Genomic DNA, 16,443 nt, shown 5'->3' with positions numbered 1-16,443 from the left:
GAACATCGCTGGGCGTACAACTTTGGCTAAAGCAAGCCTTGGCAGCATTCCCAGCCATGTTATGAGCTACATCAAGCTACCATCCCACATCGCTAACCAAATAGATAAAATCCAAAGGAATTTTATCTGGGGAACTACTGCTGAAAAAAGGAAGCTTCATATGATCAAATGGGATACCATCACCAAGCCTAAAAGCTATGGGGGCCTGGGAATACAACAAACTGTAGGGGCCTGGGAATACAACAAACTCACATAAAAAACAAAGCTAGCATGACCAATCTAGCCTGGAGGCTCTATAATAATACTGGCACCATATGAGCTGGAGTCATGATTGGAAAACACTATAGTGGAAACCAAACTGGAGCAAAACCAAAAACTAGGACTTGACAGTGTATTCAAGAAGGATGGAAGATTTGCCTTAAGGCCTCTAGATGGATTTTCCATAAAGGGATATAGTCAACATCCTCTTTGACAATTGGATCCCCAATCTGCAACCCCTCAATAAAATCATCCATGGGCCTTGGCAGAATGATGACCTTACCATCAAGATAAATTCTATCCCCGGCAATGGAAAATGGAATTTTGATGCCATTCACTACCCCATTCTCATGGACATCAAGCGTGTGATGCAATCAATTGGCCTGCAAAACAAGAAAGGCAAACTCAGGATATTTATTCATTAAAAGATAGGAGAAATGACGAAAGAAATGAAGAATGTACCGCTGCGGTGTTGTGCATGGCATTGTTCAACAAACACTATCCTGAGAGAGTCTCCATCTTTTCTCAATCTTTTTCTGAAGCCAAAGGCTTCAAATAGCTAGCAAGTTTCACCGGCTATGCTAACAAATTGCATCGGGTGGAGACCGAAAGAGTAACACTCCTCATTCTTTGCGGATCTTCTGAGGGCAACATAATTTTGCCCTAAATTCCCATGAAATGGGGGCTGGGGAAGAATAACATCCGTTTCTAGGACAGATGCGGCCGATGGAGATGATGTAGCAGTTGCTGGTGGAAGAGTTGGCAAAGATAGAAATGAAGCTTATGGTGTTGAAGAGTGAGAAGCAACTACGACAAACGCAGTGCCGGTTGTTGGTTGCTCATAAACCGAAGACGACAGGGACCCGGTATGCAGTGCTCACTTATCTAGAAACCACATATAAATTTAACTGTACTGTTTTACGGGTAAACATTGGTCCATTGATAATTAATAGTCTTAAGCATAAATTATATATGAAGAACTAATCAATTCTAAATAACTATTTATTTAAAAATTATACAATTATTACAACAACGACGACAACGAACCTAGTGTATTCCCATAAATGGGGTCTGAACAGGATAGTGTGTACGCAGACCTTACCCTTACCTCATAAAGATAGGGAGATTGTTTCCGATAGACCCTCGACTCAAGGCACAATGGAGATAAGGCAACAAGTAGCAAACAATAATAACAACAATACATTAAGGTAACGTGCACGAATAACACAACATGTAATAGTAAAGAATTATAAAATCATATGACTAAAAAACTTTAATAAGTACGAAGATTTGCAAACAAGACATTTCTGACGTGCCACTAGATTATATTAATTATACAGTAAAAAAAATATATAATACAAATTATATTTCTTTAAATTTGGGCCCGGGTAGCCCGACGGAGCTAGTTTTGTATGTGGAACGAAAAGATCCCAAAGAAAAAGCATAATAACTCGTAGAATCAACGGCCAGAAAGTGCACCATTTGTCCATTTAAGTTGAGGGTCTAGATACAGGCAGACTCTTTACTGCCCTAAAATTCGAACCAAAATTTCTCTGTCGCGCTTTGAATAGCAAAGTTCCAATCCAAGTGGTAGCCGCTGTGCTGACATGGGTAGCTCTTCTAATGGCGTCGCCCCAAAGGTTGACAAGGGCGTCGATTATGCCAACTATTTCTGCACCTATGCCTTTCTTTACCACCAAAAAGAGATGCTTTCTGATCGTGTTCGTATGGATGCTTACTATAACGCTATTTTCGAAAACAAACATCATTTTATCGGAAAGGTAAATAATTACTACAGTAGTTCCCTATGTTTTATATCTATATATGTGGACGTACTTCTGTACATAGTTCAATATGGACCGCTATCTTTATTTCAAGTTGCGAAGGTAGCCAATATGACACCTTGCTATGTAGTTTCTTTGCAAACTCAACCTTTTGAGTTTTGAGCAACTACTTTGGTGAAAGACTTACGCTTGGTACGGAGAAAAATGGTTTCCACTCTCTTATTTTTGAGTGTTTGGTTTGTAACTTGATTCTCAAAATGCTAAAATTGATAATAATGTTACCAAATTTGATAGTGTTTTGATGAAATTTTTGAGTATTAAAGATTGATAATAATATCTAAGGATTAGTTGGTGCAAGTGATATGGAGGAAGATTTGAGATGTTGTAAAGAAAAATGACTCCCATCCAGGGGAAGTCACTTTTTCCATTTTGGTTTGAAGATGTTTTCCAGCAACTAAAAACCAGGAAATGAGACTTCTCGCTGGAAAATATATTCCAGGGAAGTACTTTCCGTCACACCAAACACACGATAAACAACCCTAAGAAGTTAAACAAGATAAAAATAACCCGTGTTGCACGGACCATCCAAAATGCTGCCACACCCGTGTGGATCCTCCAAAAATGCACTACATTTGCAAATCCGACACGCACCCGGTGACATTTCGGAGAGTCCGAGCAACATAGAAAATAATTTCTTTAGTGATATGATATTTGAAGCTACACCTTCATCTACCAAGAAGAGGGTTAAATTGGGTACCCTTCATCTTGACTGCCGTGGTGGCAGTAGCTATATGAGTATATTTGACTGGAGAAGTTAAGTGGCTGGTTGTTGTAAATCTATTGGCCTATCTGCTTACCCAACTTCTTACATTTTGCATATCCACTGTGAAGGGGAATAGAATGAAATGGTGTAGGATCATCTCTGCACCTCCCAGCCTCACTGTCTTGGTCCCTTGCGGTTTACTTCTGTAGTTTGCTTCAACAAAAAATCTGCATTGGGTGGTTTTTGAGAAGATAGTCAGTTAATCTTACGTGATGATATCACAAACTTTACTACTATATGATATTATCAGACAAGTTATGTTTAGGATAGGTCTTGGCTTTAGTTGAAAGGTGGTTTTGGGTTCATTGTTTTACAACATTAGGTCTCTTCCTGAGGTTCCAGATGATTATCTAAGGTTACTCTGGTGGATAAGGCAAATACTGAAAGCCTCGGCTAGAGTTTGTCCATTCACTGGCTCTTAGTTGTGAATACCGAGACATTAGTAAAAGTGCGAAAATTTATAGTTTGTGCATCATATAGCTGACACTAGTTGTGTGAGGCCTCTTTTTTGTCTCACAGTTTTGTGGGCATACCAGGTTAGATAAGATAAGGGATGTTGATATTTGGGAAAAGGTGGGAGTGACACCCATGGAGGACAAGATGAGGGAAGCTAGGTTGAGATGGTACGGGCATATGAAGAGGAAGTGCATAGATACTCCAGTGAAGAGGATGCCCCAGTGAAGAGGTGTGAGAGATTGGCAATTGGGAGGGGGGGGGGCTGAAGAGAGATAGAGGTAAGCCTAAGAAATATTGGGGAGAGGTGATTAGGCATGACATGACGCTTCAGGCATGACCCTTGATAGGAGGACATGAAGGTTGAGAATTAGGATAGAAGGGTAGTGGCTAAGCGGGCGTGTCTCGTTTTCATGCCGGTTTCATTAGTATTAGTCTCGTATCTTCATTTCTTTGTATCCGCAGAGCGGGCGTGTCTCATTCTCATGCCGATTTCATTAGTATTAGTTTCGTATTTTCATTTCTTTGTATCCGCATATTTCTTCTACTTTATGTTGTTTCTTTCGCTTCGATTATTATAGCACCTTTGCTTGCTATGGTTACTACTTGTTGTTTCTGCTTCTTTTTAGTTTTTTTCTCTTGAGTTGGGGGTCTATCGGAAACGGCCTCTCTATCTTCGGAAGGTAGGGATAAGGCCTGCGTACATTCTATCCTCCCCAGACCCCACTTTGTGAGATTGCACTGGGTTTATTGTTGTTGTTGTTATAGTGATATGGGATGCAGAGAATGTAGAGTTATGATGTGATAATATCCTAATAAAAATAGGTTGTGATTTATGAAATTCAACTATTTCTTGTTCACAGGATACTTGACTGAACCATTTTGTGTCAATTAACCGAAGAAGTTGTTCCTTCCACGTACTTACTAATACTTGTTGGAAAAACATTTTGAGACGATCTTTGAAAACCTTTCACGAAAGTAGGTGGAGGAAGCTTAGAAATAATCTCGATCTTTGCCATGTTGACCTCTATGCCATGCTTTGAAATTTTATGCCCCAACACAATGCCTTCGTCCACCATGAAGTGACATTTCTCCCAATTGAGCACAAGGTTGGTCTCTTCACATCTCTTAAGCACATGTCTAAGATTGTGAAGACAATGCTCAAAAGAATCACCAACTACCGAGAAGTCGTCCATGAAGACTTCTAGAAAGTCCTCTACCATGTCGGAGAAAATGGACATCAGGCATCTTTGAAAAGTGGCCGGAGCATTGCACAACCCAAATGGCATCCGGCTAAAGGCAAAAGTTCCATACGGGCAAGTGAAAGTCATTTTCTCTTGATCCTTCAAGGCTATGTTGATTTGGTTGTAGCCGGAATATCCATCAAGGAAGTAATAGAATGACCTTCCTGCTAGCCGATCAAGCATTTGATCAATAAAAGGCATAGGGAAATGGTCTTTGCATGTGGCACTGTTAAGCTTCTGATAATCCATGCATACCCTCCATCTGGTCACCGTTCTTGTTGGGATGAGCTCATTTTTCTCATTTTTGATCACGGTCATGCCTCCCTTTTTCGGCACACATTGCACCGGGATCACCCAAGAACTATCGGCAATGGAGTAGACTACCCCGGCATCCAACCACATGATGATCTCCTTCTTTACCACCTCTTGCATTGATGGGTTCAACCGTCGTTGATGTTCCACACTTGGTTTTGTCTGGCTCTCTAGTTGGATATTGTGTTTACAAATTCCTGTGGGAATCCCACGGATGTCCGCAATTGTCTATCCAATGGCTTGCCTATGCAACTTAAGAAAGTCACTGATTGCTTTTTCTTTTATATGCACGGCCATCTTGAGCCATGGATGAGGTACTAAGTTGATCGAGTACTCAGACAGAAAAGCTGTACTTCTGATCAGACAAACACTTAAAATTATAAGCTTCACATAAATTGCTCTTCTTGAACTCTTAATTGAATGGTTGCTCTGGCTGGATTGCTGCTACTAATATCTTCACTAAGATGTTCAGTTGTATATTGGGATTAATTTAGATGCAAATTTGTGTAGGCTGTTCTGGATGTAGGGACAGGGAGCGGCATATTGGCAATATGGTCAGCACAAGCAGGTGCAAGGAAGGTCTATGCAGTCGAAGCCACCAAGATGGCAGAACATGCACGTCAACTTGTTAAAACAAATGGACTTGAGCATGTTGTTGAAGTGATTGAGGGGTCAATGGAAGATATTACTCTGCCCGAGAAGGGTTAGTCTTTTATTTTCTTTTATCCTTGCAATATATATAGGTCTCGACTCTATTGCTTAGCTTTCACTTCACCTCTGACCATCTAATGAAATATGAATAAACCTTCATCATCTCTTAATAACCACCGTCTCTGATTCTGATCGAGTAAATTGGTGGTGTGCAGTTGATGTAATCATTTCAGAGTGGATGGGATACTTCCTTCTACGTGAATCAATGTTTGACTCAGTTATCTGTGCTCGTGACCGCTGGCTGAACCCAAATGGAGTCATGTAAGATTGATTTATTGCCTGTATTACCAATATATGTTTTACTTTCATCTCTCAAACTTTAGCTTTTCATAGTTTTTGCTTGTCTAATAACTTCTGTATCTCACCAGTTTTAAATGTACTGATACTTTGGTATACTTTGAGTGTGTATGCACTTCTTATCTGGTTGGCTCATCTGACCAGCTTTTCAGAGATAGTGTAGTGATTTATTGCCTGTATTACCAATATATGTTTTACTTTCATCTCTCAAACGTTAGCTTTTCATAGTTTTTGCTTGTCTAATAACTTCTGTATCTCACCAGTTTTAAATGTACTGATACTTTGGTATACTTTGAGTGTGTATGCACTTCTTATCTGGTTGGCTCATCTGTCCAGCTTTTCAGAGATACTGTAGTGGGTTCAGGGTACATTTACCAGTCCCATCCTATTATGTAGATAAACTACGGTCAGACCTCTTTAAAACAACCATCCTCTATAATAACACTTCACTATAACGGTCAAGTTTTCCTTGGAACTAATTTTTCATGTTATGTTATAATATATTTTCTTTATAATAGTACTTCGCCAGTGTAGTCAAAAACTATCGGAACAAATGAGGCTGTTATAGAGAGGTTTGATTGTATATATGTATATTTTGTTCAAACTTTCATATTTACATGCTTACCCAAGTGTTGTGATATTAATAGCTTTTCCAAGATTAAATTAGTGATTCATTTCATCAAAACTACGATTCTGGACTTCGACATCCTTCCTTCACATTTACTTCCCTATCTTCTAGAATAATTATTTTTCTTGACGTGTTTATGTGGATACTTTACATCCCACTTTGTTTTTTCCTTTTCTGTTGACAATGATATCCGGGTCATCTTGAGCATATCTCAACTAATTGCACCAGATGCCTATATCTCCCACTAGCACAGGTATCGGTTAACTTTTTCCACCAATAATTAGGCAGATTGGAAGAAATTACTTCGTATTTTTTGCTTCCGCTGGGATTCGAACCTGAGACCTCATGTTTCTCCCCCCACTTGATTGACCACTAAGCCACACCCTTGGGTACTTATTGTACATCCCATTTTTATATGATATTGTATTAGAATATATCACTTTTTTATGATATATACTTAGCATTTGATTTGATTTGATTTAAAGACCATATTAACATGGACATGATCAACTATACACCAATGTGGTTAGGGCAAGCTAGAATTTGGGGGTGGGGGTCCATATGCCAATCCCACCTTAAATTTACCTGCTGCTATCCATAATTTTGAGTAATGAAAAGTTCACATGAAATAAAAGTTTTGTTTGATTGTACGACAAATCTAGTGAGTTTCCACAAGTGGGGTTTGGGGAGAGTAATGTGTATGCAGACCTTACCCCTATCCTGGGAGGCGTAGATGTTGGTTCCGCTAGACCCTCAGCTAAAGACTAGATGAAAAGAATTAGTGGCAACAGGTGGTAATAGCAACAAGGTATTAAGAAAACTAAAGCGAAAGAATGCAATCGGACAATGAATAGTACCATCAGTCCAAAAATAAAGAGATACCATGCTAAACCACTGGTACCGATCTGGGAAAGAAAACAGACAAGCGCGGGTGCCTACTAACTGCACACCCTAATTATCAAAGGTCATGTCCTCGGTAAGCTTCAGCTGTGCCATGTTCTGCCTAATCACCTTTCCCCAATACTTCTTTGGCCTGCCCCTCCTCATACCCACCAAGGTCAACCTCTCACACCTCCTAACTGGGTCATCTGTGCTTCTACTGTTAACGTGCCCAAACTATCTCAACCTCGCCTCCCACATCTTATCCTCCACTAGGGCTACTCCTACCTTTTCCCGAATAACTTCATTAATCATCTTATCTTACTTGGTATGCCCGCATATCTATCTCAACATCTTCCTTTCAGCTACTTTCATCTTCTGAACATGAGAGTTCTTGACTGGTCAACATTCCGCCCCATACAATAATGTTCGTCTATCCACCACTTTGTAGAACATACCATTAAGTTTTTGTGGCACATTCTTATCACACAAGACTCCGGAAGCAAGCCTCCATTTCATCCACCCTACTCCAATACGATATGTGACATCCTCATCAATCTCCCAATTTCCCTGTATTATAGACTCAAGGTACTTGAAACTATCTCTCTTGGGGATGACCTGACCTTCCAGCCTCACATCCATGTCCGCTACTTGGGTTACATTGCTGAACTTACTCTCCAAGTATTCTGTCTTGGTCATGCTCAATCTGAAACCTTTAAACTCAAGGGCCTGACGCCAAACCTCCAGCCTTTCATTAACACTACCTCGCGTCTCGTCAATCAGAACTATGGTATATGCAAATAACATACACCATGACACCTCCCCTTGAATGTGACACGTCAGTGCGGTGAGGTGATATCTTTGAGTATCCCCTGAGTGCTAGTGAATACCTTTTTTCATTTTCTTATGTGGTATTCCTTTTTTACCTATATTAATTTTGACATTCTTAGATTTTTTCATGAAATTAGAGTAGATAATATCTCTTCATGATTCTTCATATTTTAAATTATCTAATACTTAATTAAAATGTATACTAAACTCCGATGTTTTTTCCATCAAATTAACTTCATACAAAAACCTTCAACCATCAAATTTTATTTAACCCTAACGGAGCCATCGAAAACCCCCTGGGGGTTGGGTCTAATGGTAGGAACGCAACGCGTAATCTGTTTGTGAGACACATGTCACGATTTCAAACTCAGCCGCATAAAAAGCCTAGTATTAAAGGGGAGAAAGGTAGAGTAGTTGGCCCATTACAAACTGAGTTTCGGACTATGAGCTACTAGTCTCGGGATTTCCTGGTCATCAAAAAAAGAAAAAGAAAAACAACCGCTTAAAAAAAATGAAAAGGTTTGGAGTCCAAGCATCAATTCATCTAAAGGGTCGTTTGGTAGGAGTTATTAGAAAAAATAATGCAAGCATTAGCTGTATGCATTACTAATACCTTGTTTGGTATATTTTTTTCAACCTGTGTATAACTTGTATTAGTTATACATCATACTTGGTATTATCCTATGTATAAGTAATGCATAGAAAACCATGGCATTAATAATACCAAGGCTATTAATGCATGCATTAGTATGGTTAAAGACAAAATTGTCCTTAAAGTCCCTTAAAGCTAGAGAATACGGAGGGCATTTTTGTAAACAACTATTTTTCTTAAAAATTATGCAATGCATTATAATTTTAATACACCACACCAAACAGTAAATAAGAAATAATTTCTGCATAACTAATGCTTGCATTACTAACACATGCATTACTAATACACCTTATTTCGCACTATTTTTATACACCCTACCAAACAACCCCTAAGCTTCAATCTCAACTTGTGCAACAATTTTTTAAAATTTTTCAAAATAAAATTACATATTTAGAAACGTTATAAAGAGTAGTACGTCACAATTTTATATTATTAAAATATTAATTATAAAATTGCAATCAATGAACATAGTTTGGCTTCCCAAATAGTGATGATGTCATAAAATGAAATAGAGGGGTGTATACATAAGTTAGACTGACTCCTCTTTCAAGTACCATCAAATTGTACTTCATAAACTGCAACAGAGTATATTATAATGAAGAAAGTTAGTAGTCTTTAATGGAAGATGAACCATCAATTACTATAACCGTTTGAATGATTGCATGAGATATGATCATGTTTTGGCATTATGAATAAGCTTAGAACCTTATTGGGACATTGCATATGAGAGCACTAGAATGAAGGAAATTAGAGTAGAATGATTGAAGGAGGGTGCGCTCCCTATTTAGCAACCTTTAGGGGTCGTTTGGTTTAGAGACAAGCTATGCAGGGATTGTAATGCATGGATTATATTATGCAAGATTGCAATGCAAGAATTAGTTATATAGGAATTATAATGCAAGGATTAATTCTCGTTGAAGATTTGATTTTTCTGTTAGAAATTAGAATACAATGTTAAATTTAAATATATGGTTTAGTTATTCAACAAAATAAAATTGTTCTTAGTCGAATTAAAATATTCCTAATAAGGTTTTGCACTATTCAGACTTAGTTATATTTTCAGCTTTAGCTAACTTGACTAAATATTAGACTGATAAAATATTATATAAGCTTCTTCTTACATGGATACAGAAGATCCATGCTAAAAGCACTCAAATTTTGCATGCAACAATAAAATTGATCTACCCACATAGCGGGACATTGACATTTATGTAGCATGAACCAACAAAAGAGTAAAGGATTTCTCCAAGTAAGATCTTAAGAAAGGGAAGATTTTTAATTCTATAATGATAGAGGCTATTTTTGCCACTTTATATTTTTAATCCAAGTATTATTTAATATATGTATTCTTATTCCACTTTCTATCCCGCATAAATTATACATAGATTCCCTCATTATCATATATGGGTATTATGTATGAAGAATAGCAAAAGACTAACCAAACACGGTGTTTTATATGCTGAATTCTATACGAAAACTAATACACATTGAAACACTAACCAAACGATGTATTAAATTATGTTGGTTTTTATAAATGGATTAACAGTCCTAAAACCACAACCAAAAGGCACCTTAGTGGTAGAGAAAAATGAGATTTATAGATAGTCTGGTACACTTCTCCTGTTAGAGAAAAATGAGATTTCCAATTTAAAAACTTTTCAAACTTACTTTAGTTTCATTGTCATACCCCACCTCTTCCTTTTCAGACGTATGAATACCGTAATCATTTATTAAAAAAAGGAAAAAGGGTCAAATTTGGCCTCCTATTTTGTGAAAAGGAACATTTTGCCCTCTATTACGTTCGGGCCAAATTTACCCTCGATGTTACCCAATTAACTCAAATATACCCCTCCTCCGTTAGGGCTGTCCAAGTTAGACACCTAATCCCACATGGCACTGACATTTTTAGTAAAATCACGTGACATGCCGCCTCACTATCCCAACCCATATTACCCCCTCCTCTCCACTTTTTCCACCAACACCCCCCCTCCTCCACAACTATCATTGCCATCATCAACACCACCATGACCATGGCTATTTTCACCGGCTTGTGTTTGCTTATTGTATTTAATCTTGTCTGCTATCTCTCTATTTTATTTGTTGCCTCATCACTGAAAATCGGTGTGAAGTATCATATTTTAATGATGTTTACTTAATTACTAATGAGTATTTATCAAGCTGAGAATCCTGTTCTAATTGCTGCGGTATCTGCTAATTTATTTTAATATTTTAAAATGATGATATGAAATTAAGTGCAAATGTTATAGCCATTAGCGTATGAATACCACAACTTATCAAGATTGCCACTGAATTGGGCGTTATTTTTCTCGAAGTACAATTCAAGCCCGTTTTGGTTTAAGATAGTACGTTATTGTATTTGCATGTCACTAAATTTTGGAGATAAAATTGGAAATTCTGGAACAGATCAAGGAAAAATATCAATACCTTAAATCAATTTTAATGGGTGAATTTTGCTCACAAGCTCATTTTACACTTGGATGGGTTAAATGGGATTACTATATGCCTTTTCTAGTACTCTCAAGATTTATTGATATCGTTTTAGATTATCATCATAAAAAAGGATTAACTTGAGAAGAGATTATAGCACAATACTCACAATACTACCGAGGATGCATTTAAATAACTCAAAAAGGATCAAAGTGGAATTATGCATTTATCATCATCCTACGATTTTTGATTGAGTATTTTCCAAGCAATACTGAACATTAGAATTATCTTGAGAAACAAGCAGTTATCAACTCGCTGAGGAACTAATGATGACTGCATAAATATGAAGTAAGAAGATATGAGAAACTGCAGATGCTAATCCAGATTACCATTAGCAATAGAAAAGTAACTAAAGAAGGCTCAATACAACATAGCAACACAAGCTTGTGAAAATGATGGTGGTCATGGTGGCAGTGGTAGTGAAGGGGGAGGAGGTGCTGGTGGAATAAGAAGTGGAGGAGAGTTGGCAAAATGAGTTGGGGCCGTGGGGCAGCATGCCACGTGGTGTCCACCTCACAAAAAAATGTCAGTGTCATGTGGGATTGAGTGTCCATCTTGGACAGCCCTAATGGAGGAGGTATATTTAAACCACTTGGGTAATGTCAGGGTATTTTTGGACCAAAAGTATAATGGAGGACAATTTTTTTTTTGTTGAGAATGGTAACAAATAATGGAGGGCAAAATTGTTCCTTTTCACATAGTAGAGGGGTAAATTTAACCCTTTTCCCTTAAAAAAATGCTTGTAGAGTAATTCACAAAATGACATTTTTTTCTTTTTAGAATTTTTAAATTGTTATATCTGCTGCTGCTGTTTTAGTAGGTTATATTAAGCATGAGTTCTTTCTGCATGTGGGTTCTTTGCTTCAAGAAGCTTTGCTTTTCAGGTAATACAAGCCATGCCAGAATGTGCGTTGCTGCTGTTTTAATAGTTTATATCTAAGCATGAATTCTTTCTGCATGTCGGTCCTTTGTTTTAAGAAGCTTTGCTTTTCCAGGTACCCAAGCCATGCTCGAATATGGGTTGCACCTATCCACTCTGGATTAGTGGATCAAAAGAAGATTGATTATGATAGAGCCATGGATGATTGGTACCATTTTGTCGATGAGACTCAAACTTTTTATGGTGTGGATATGAGCAGTCTGTCTAAGCCTTTTACAGAGGAACAGAGAAAATACTATCTAGAGGTTGGTGTTATTTCCTTTCGAAAAATAGAAACTGTTAGGTCGATTATACCATATACCAATTATGGTTTATATAGCATCTTTCTTGTGGTGTTTGCTTTACTTCTGAAATAAAACTAAACTCAGCTTGTTTTACCTTTCATTGGAAAAACATCCAGTTCATCAATATATAAGCTACTGTTGTGCCAGCCTACTTGTTTTATTGTGTTTATCAGTTTAGGCATGCATATGTTTTCTACATTCTTGAGGTTTGTTTGACTGCTTTTACAGGTGAAGCTGTGCAGTAATAACTAGAAACCTTAAAAGAGAAGAATAATTGGTACATTAGTTTCTGTTGATTATCTTTTCCATACTCAACTTTCCTTTTTTTTTAAATAACCGTGTTGTTCGGGTGAGCTTGGGCGCACCTCGACTAATTCTACGGGATACCTGCCACCTCCCTATAGCAAACAGGTACTAGGTAACTCGATCCACCAAGTCTTGGATAGATGAGAAGAAATACCCTAGTATTTTTTGTCTCCGCTAGGGTTTGAACCTGAGACTTCGTGGTTCTCCACCCACTTTAGTGACCACTAGGCTACACCTTTTTTAATGTAGCTTCTTATTGAAATTCAAATACACACCTTCTTTGTTATGTTGTGGGGAAGTGTATTGGATGAGTATAATCAAACATGGGAATTCATTAGGGACCTTGAACAGATTGAGGCGAATGGAGATGACTCGAGATACATCTTCTTCAATGTGAATGCCAAGCTAAAAATGGTGGTTTATCTCTACGGATTGGTCACTGACATGGAAGAAGTCAACAATTTTTGTCAAAAATTTGATTGGCTTAATATCCTTCTTGCTAGTTTTTAATGTATCATGAGAAGTTATTACATTATTTCACCTCTCCGTCTTTTTCCATTGATGGATTTCTCGTTTTCTTAGCTCCTTGAACTTCTCAAAGACCATACCAATGTTTTGTGTAGACATCATTGTGGAACAACCTTCATCCTAATCAAGTAATTGGAAAACCTGCTGTCATAATGGAAATTGATTGTTTAACATCAAGTGTGAATGACATACTCAGTCTTCAGGCAAACATCTCATCATCCATTACTGCAGAAAACTCACGATTCTGTGGGTTTGGAGGATGGTTTGATGTCCATTTTCGAGTAAGTTGTCCTTACTGTGTCTTTCTGTGTTATAGTGAGTACAAATTAGTATTATTTTAATCTCACTTGGGTTTGTTACCTCAGGGACGTAAGGAAAGCCCAGCTAAACATGAGATTGAGTTGACGACAGCTCCTAGTGAAGACCTCGGAACACACTGGGGGCAGCAGGTATGTGTACCCTACTGTATGATATCTCTCTGCAATTTGAATGGTTTAGTTGAATGGATATTCAGTAGCATATGATCTTAAACCAATAAGTAGAAGTCTTTTTCTCCACTGAAACATTACTAGGCTACTTCATTTGTATAATGTTGCTGTATGTAATGAATAAGGAAATGCTGTTTTCTCATGTTTGATGATTATGATCGCTCTTCAATGCATATAAATAATGGCTGGTACAGTGATTCCCATCCATATTCTTGCTTTTCTATGTGATGAAGTTGGCAGCCATTGCTTCATCTTTTGTTTGAAGTTAAATTGTCTATCCCGTTTGTAACTTAAGAATGATGAAGTCAGCAATTTATTGATATGCATCTCAAAAATTTTCATCGGATGTATCGGACACTAGTTGCGTACATACATGAGTATGCCTCACACCCAGCAATTAGGTTGGGTTGGATATATGAATACTGTGTATCCATTCCCCTCTGTAAGTTAATCTACCTAAATATTTGTATTAACTTGGCCGAGTTCTCGGAGCTTGTCTAAAGCCATATTTTACTTTATTGCTTCCAAAATTCTCTCTAATTGTTTTCCTGGTTTTCGTGTGCCTGACCTTTGTATTGACAGGTGTTCTTGTTACATCCATCCATACGTGTTAGCCAAGGGGATGAAATGATAATTAATTTCTCAATGTATCGCTCTAAAGAAAACCATCGGTTGTTGGAAGTTGAGTTTGGCTGTGAGCTTAGACAATCTTCTGGGAAGTCACTTCCATCATTCAGCAAAAAGTTTCACATAGAATGAGGAACACAGCATGCTTTTTCAGAGGTATAGTATATATGTTACACTCTTGAACATTCAGTGTTAAAACCGCCTAGGTGTTATGATTGAACTGGCACCATTCATCCGATATTGTAGATTGTCCTCTCTTTACTGCAATTTTTGCCAACTTCTTCAATGCTTGGCAATTTCTCCTTCTGGGCTTATACGTAGCGTTTGTCTCTATATGCTGCTTTTTTAAAACATGTGCCTTTACAGCTTGGTACTCTCCTCCTCCTGATTTATATTTCACGTTATCTTGTTTCCTACTTTCCCACTAGTATCCTACTTTTATCACCATTTGGAGTAACTCATTAGATTTCAATGTGCAGTGTCATGTCTAAAGGCCAATGGGAGGAACGCAAGTGGCATCCAAGAGTCCCTGAGAAAGAAATTCAGCCATTTCTGCAGCTAACTTATGCTGTTGTACTTGGCAAGTTTACCTTTGTTAATTTCTCAACTTGTCTTGCCCTAGACTCTTGTACCCCCCTCCAACAAACATGTCTCTTAAATTTTTTTGCATCGTTCTTCATTTTTGGTTCGGGCCTGGAGACAAGGAGGTTTTCCTGGGGGTTTAGGGGTTTTCGAGCGCTTTGTTCAGTATGCAAAAATCACTCGTCCCCACATTTTGTGCGGGAAATGTTGTATCTAAAGCCGGAATTACTGCTATGTATTCTCATCAATGTGTTAGTACAATGTACTCTTGTGAAGGTGTTAGTGCTATCTTTTCTAGCCACTTCAATTTAAAATATCACTCTTATGAAGTCAAAGACTGGAGATGAGATAAATTTCCATTTCCATTTGCTATCTTAACCGTTTCAGCTCTAGTAGTTTTGGTTTGGGCGAAGGAATCCTATGGATCTCTTTAGTTACATTGAAGTCGATTCTCTTGGCCATTCACCATTTCCCTCTCTTGACCATGCAGGGTAAGGCTGCGTACGATAGACCCTTGTGGTCCAGCTCTTTCCCGAACCCCGCGCATAGCGGTAGTTTAGTGTACCGGGCTGCCCTTTATCCGTCTTTAGAGAACTACCAAAAGGGGCAGCACATAAGCAATTAAGTAACAGATTTAGGTCTATCAAAATAATGACCTGCTTTGGCCTAAATGTCCTTTTAAATTTCAGTTGTATCATTCTTATTACCAAGTAGCTAAGCCCCTCCTCCTTTGCTTCTCCACCCAGTGATTTAATTTGAGTTTAAGCTCCAACTAGCGACAATAATTTTATTTCCTACTAATGAATGTTAATAGAGAAAATGACATTTAGAGCCCCTTTTAAAAACTTAATGATCAAAATGCTTCCTTTTATGAAAAAAGACAAAATATGTCCCTTTTGAGGATTATAAGACCAGGCTGCCCCCTCCTTTCTATGCCTAGGCTTCACCAAAGGTCCTTTTTTTTTTTGTTTTTTGTTTTTGTTTTGCACGTTTCTTTTGTTTGTCTTTGTTATTTTTTCCCCGTATTTTGTTGTTATTCTTTTCATTTTATTTTTTTCCTTATCATTTTTTCTTAATTTTTTGTAGTTATTCTCTTTTTACTTTTTTTTGTTTAAAAAAAATTCTTTCTAGCAGTAACTCCTTACTCTTTTATACTTCATTTTTTAACTTGAATTTTTATTTTGTTGGTGTTTTTATTTTACTTTATTTTTAATTTTATTCTTTCCACTAAAATCTCTCCGTCCAAAATATTTTGTCACTTTTTTTTTTCTTTTTCATTATTAGTTTTCATCTTAATGTTTTCTGTCT

The 16,443-nt window shown here is 37.6% G+C and overlaps 1 protein-coding gene and 1 non-coding gene across 2 annotated transcripts; both read left to right on the top strand.

Annotated features, from left to right (window-relative positions):
• The first annotated feature begins 1,698 nt into the window (after positions 1 to 1,698).
• On the top strand, positions 1,699 to 15,423 carry LOC104229054 (protein arginine N-methyltransferase PRMT10). Its single transcript, XM_009781629.2, has 8 exons — positions 1,699 to 2,039; positions 5,385 to 5,577; positions 5,741 to 5,846; positions 12,376 to 12,565; positions 13,534 to 13,719; positions 13,804 to 13,887; positions 14,509 to 14,709; positions 15,033 to 15,423. The coding sequence occupies exons 1-7, from the start codon at positions 1,866 to 1,868 to the stop codon at positions 14,683 to 14,685; spliced, it is 1,110 nt and encodes a 369-aa protein (XP_009779931.1). The 5' UTR covers positions 1,699 to 1,865; the 3' UTR covers positions 14,686 to 14,709; positions 15,033 to 15,423.
• On the top strand, positions 2,821 to 2,915 carry LOC138869880 (small nucleolar RNA snoR109). Its single transcript, XR_011400130.1, has one exon. It is a non-coding gene; the product is annotated as a small nucleolar RNA snoR109 (small nucleolar RNA).
• Positions 15,424 to 16,443: the final 1,020 nt, after the last annotated feature.

The sequence above is a fragment of the Nicotiana sylvestris genome, chromosome 5, assembly GCF_000393655.2.
Source record: "Nicotiana sylvestris chromosome 5, ASM39365v2, whole genome shotgun sequence".
NCBI classification, from domain to species: Eukaryota; Viridiplantae; Streptophyta; class Magnoliopsida; order Solanales; family Solanaceae; genus Nicotiana; species Nicotiana sylvestris.
Note: the sequence above shows the minus strand (reverse complement) of the source record. Positions and strands in the feature narration are given on the sequence as shown.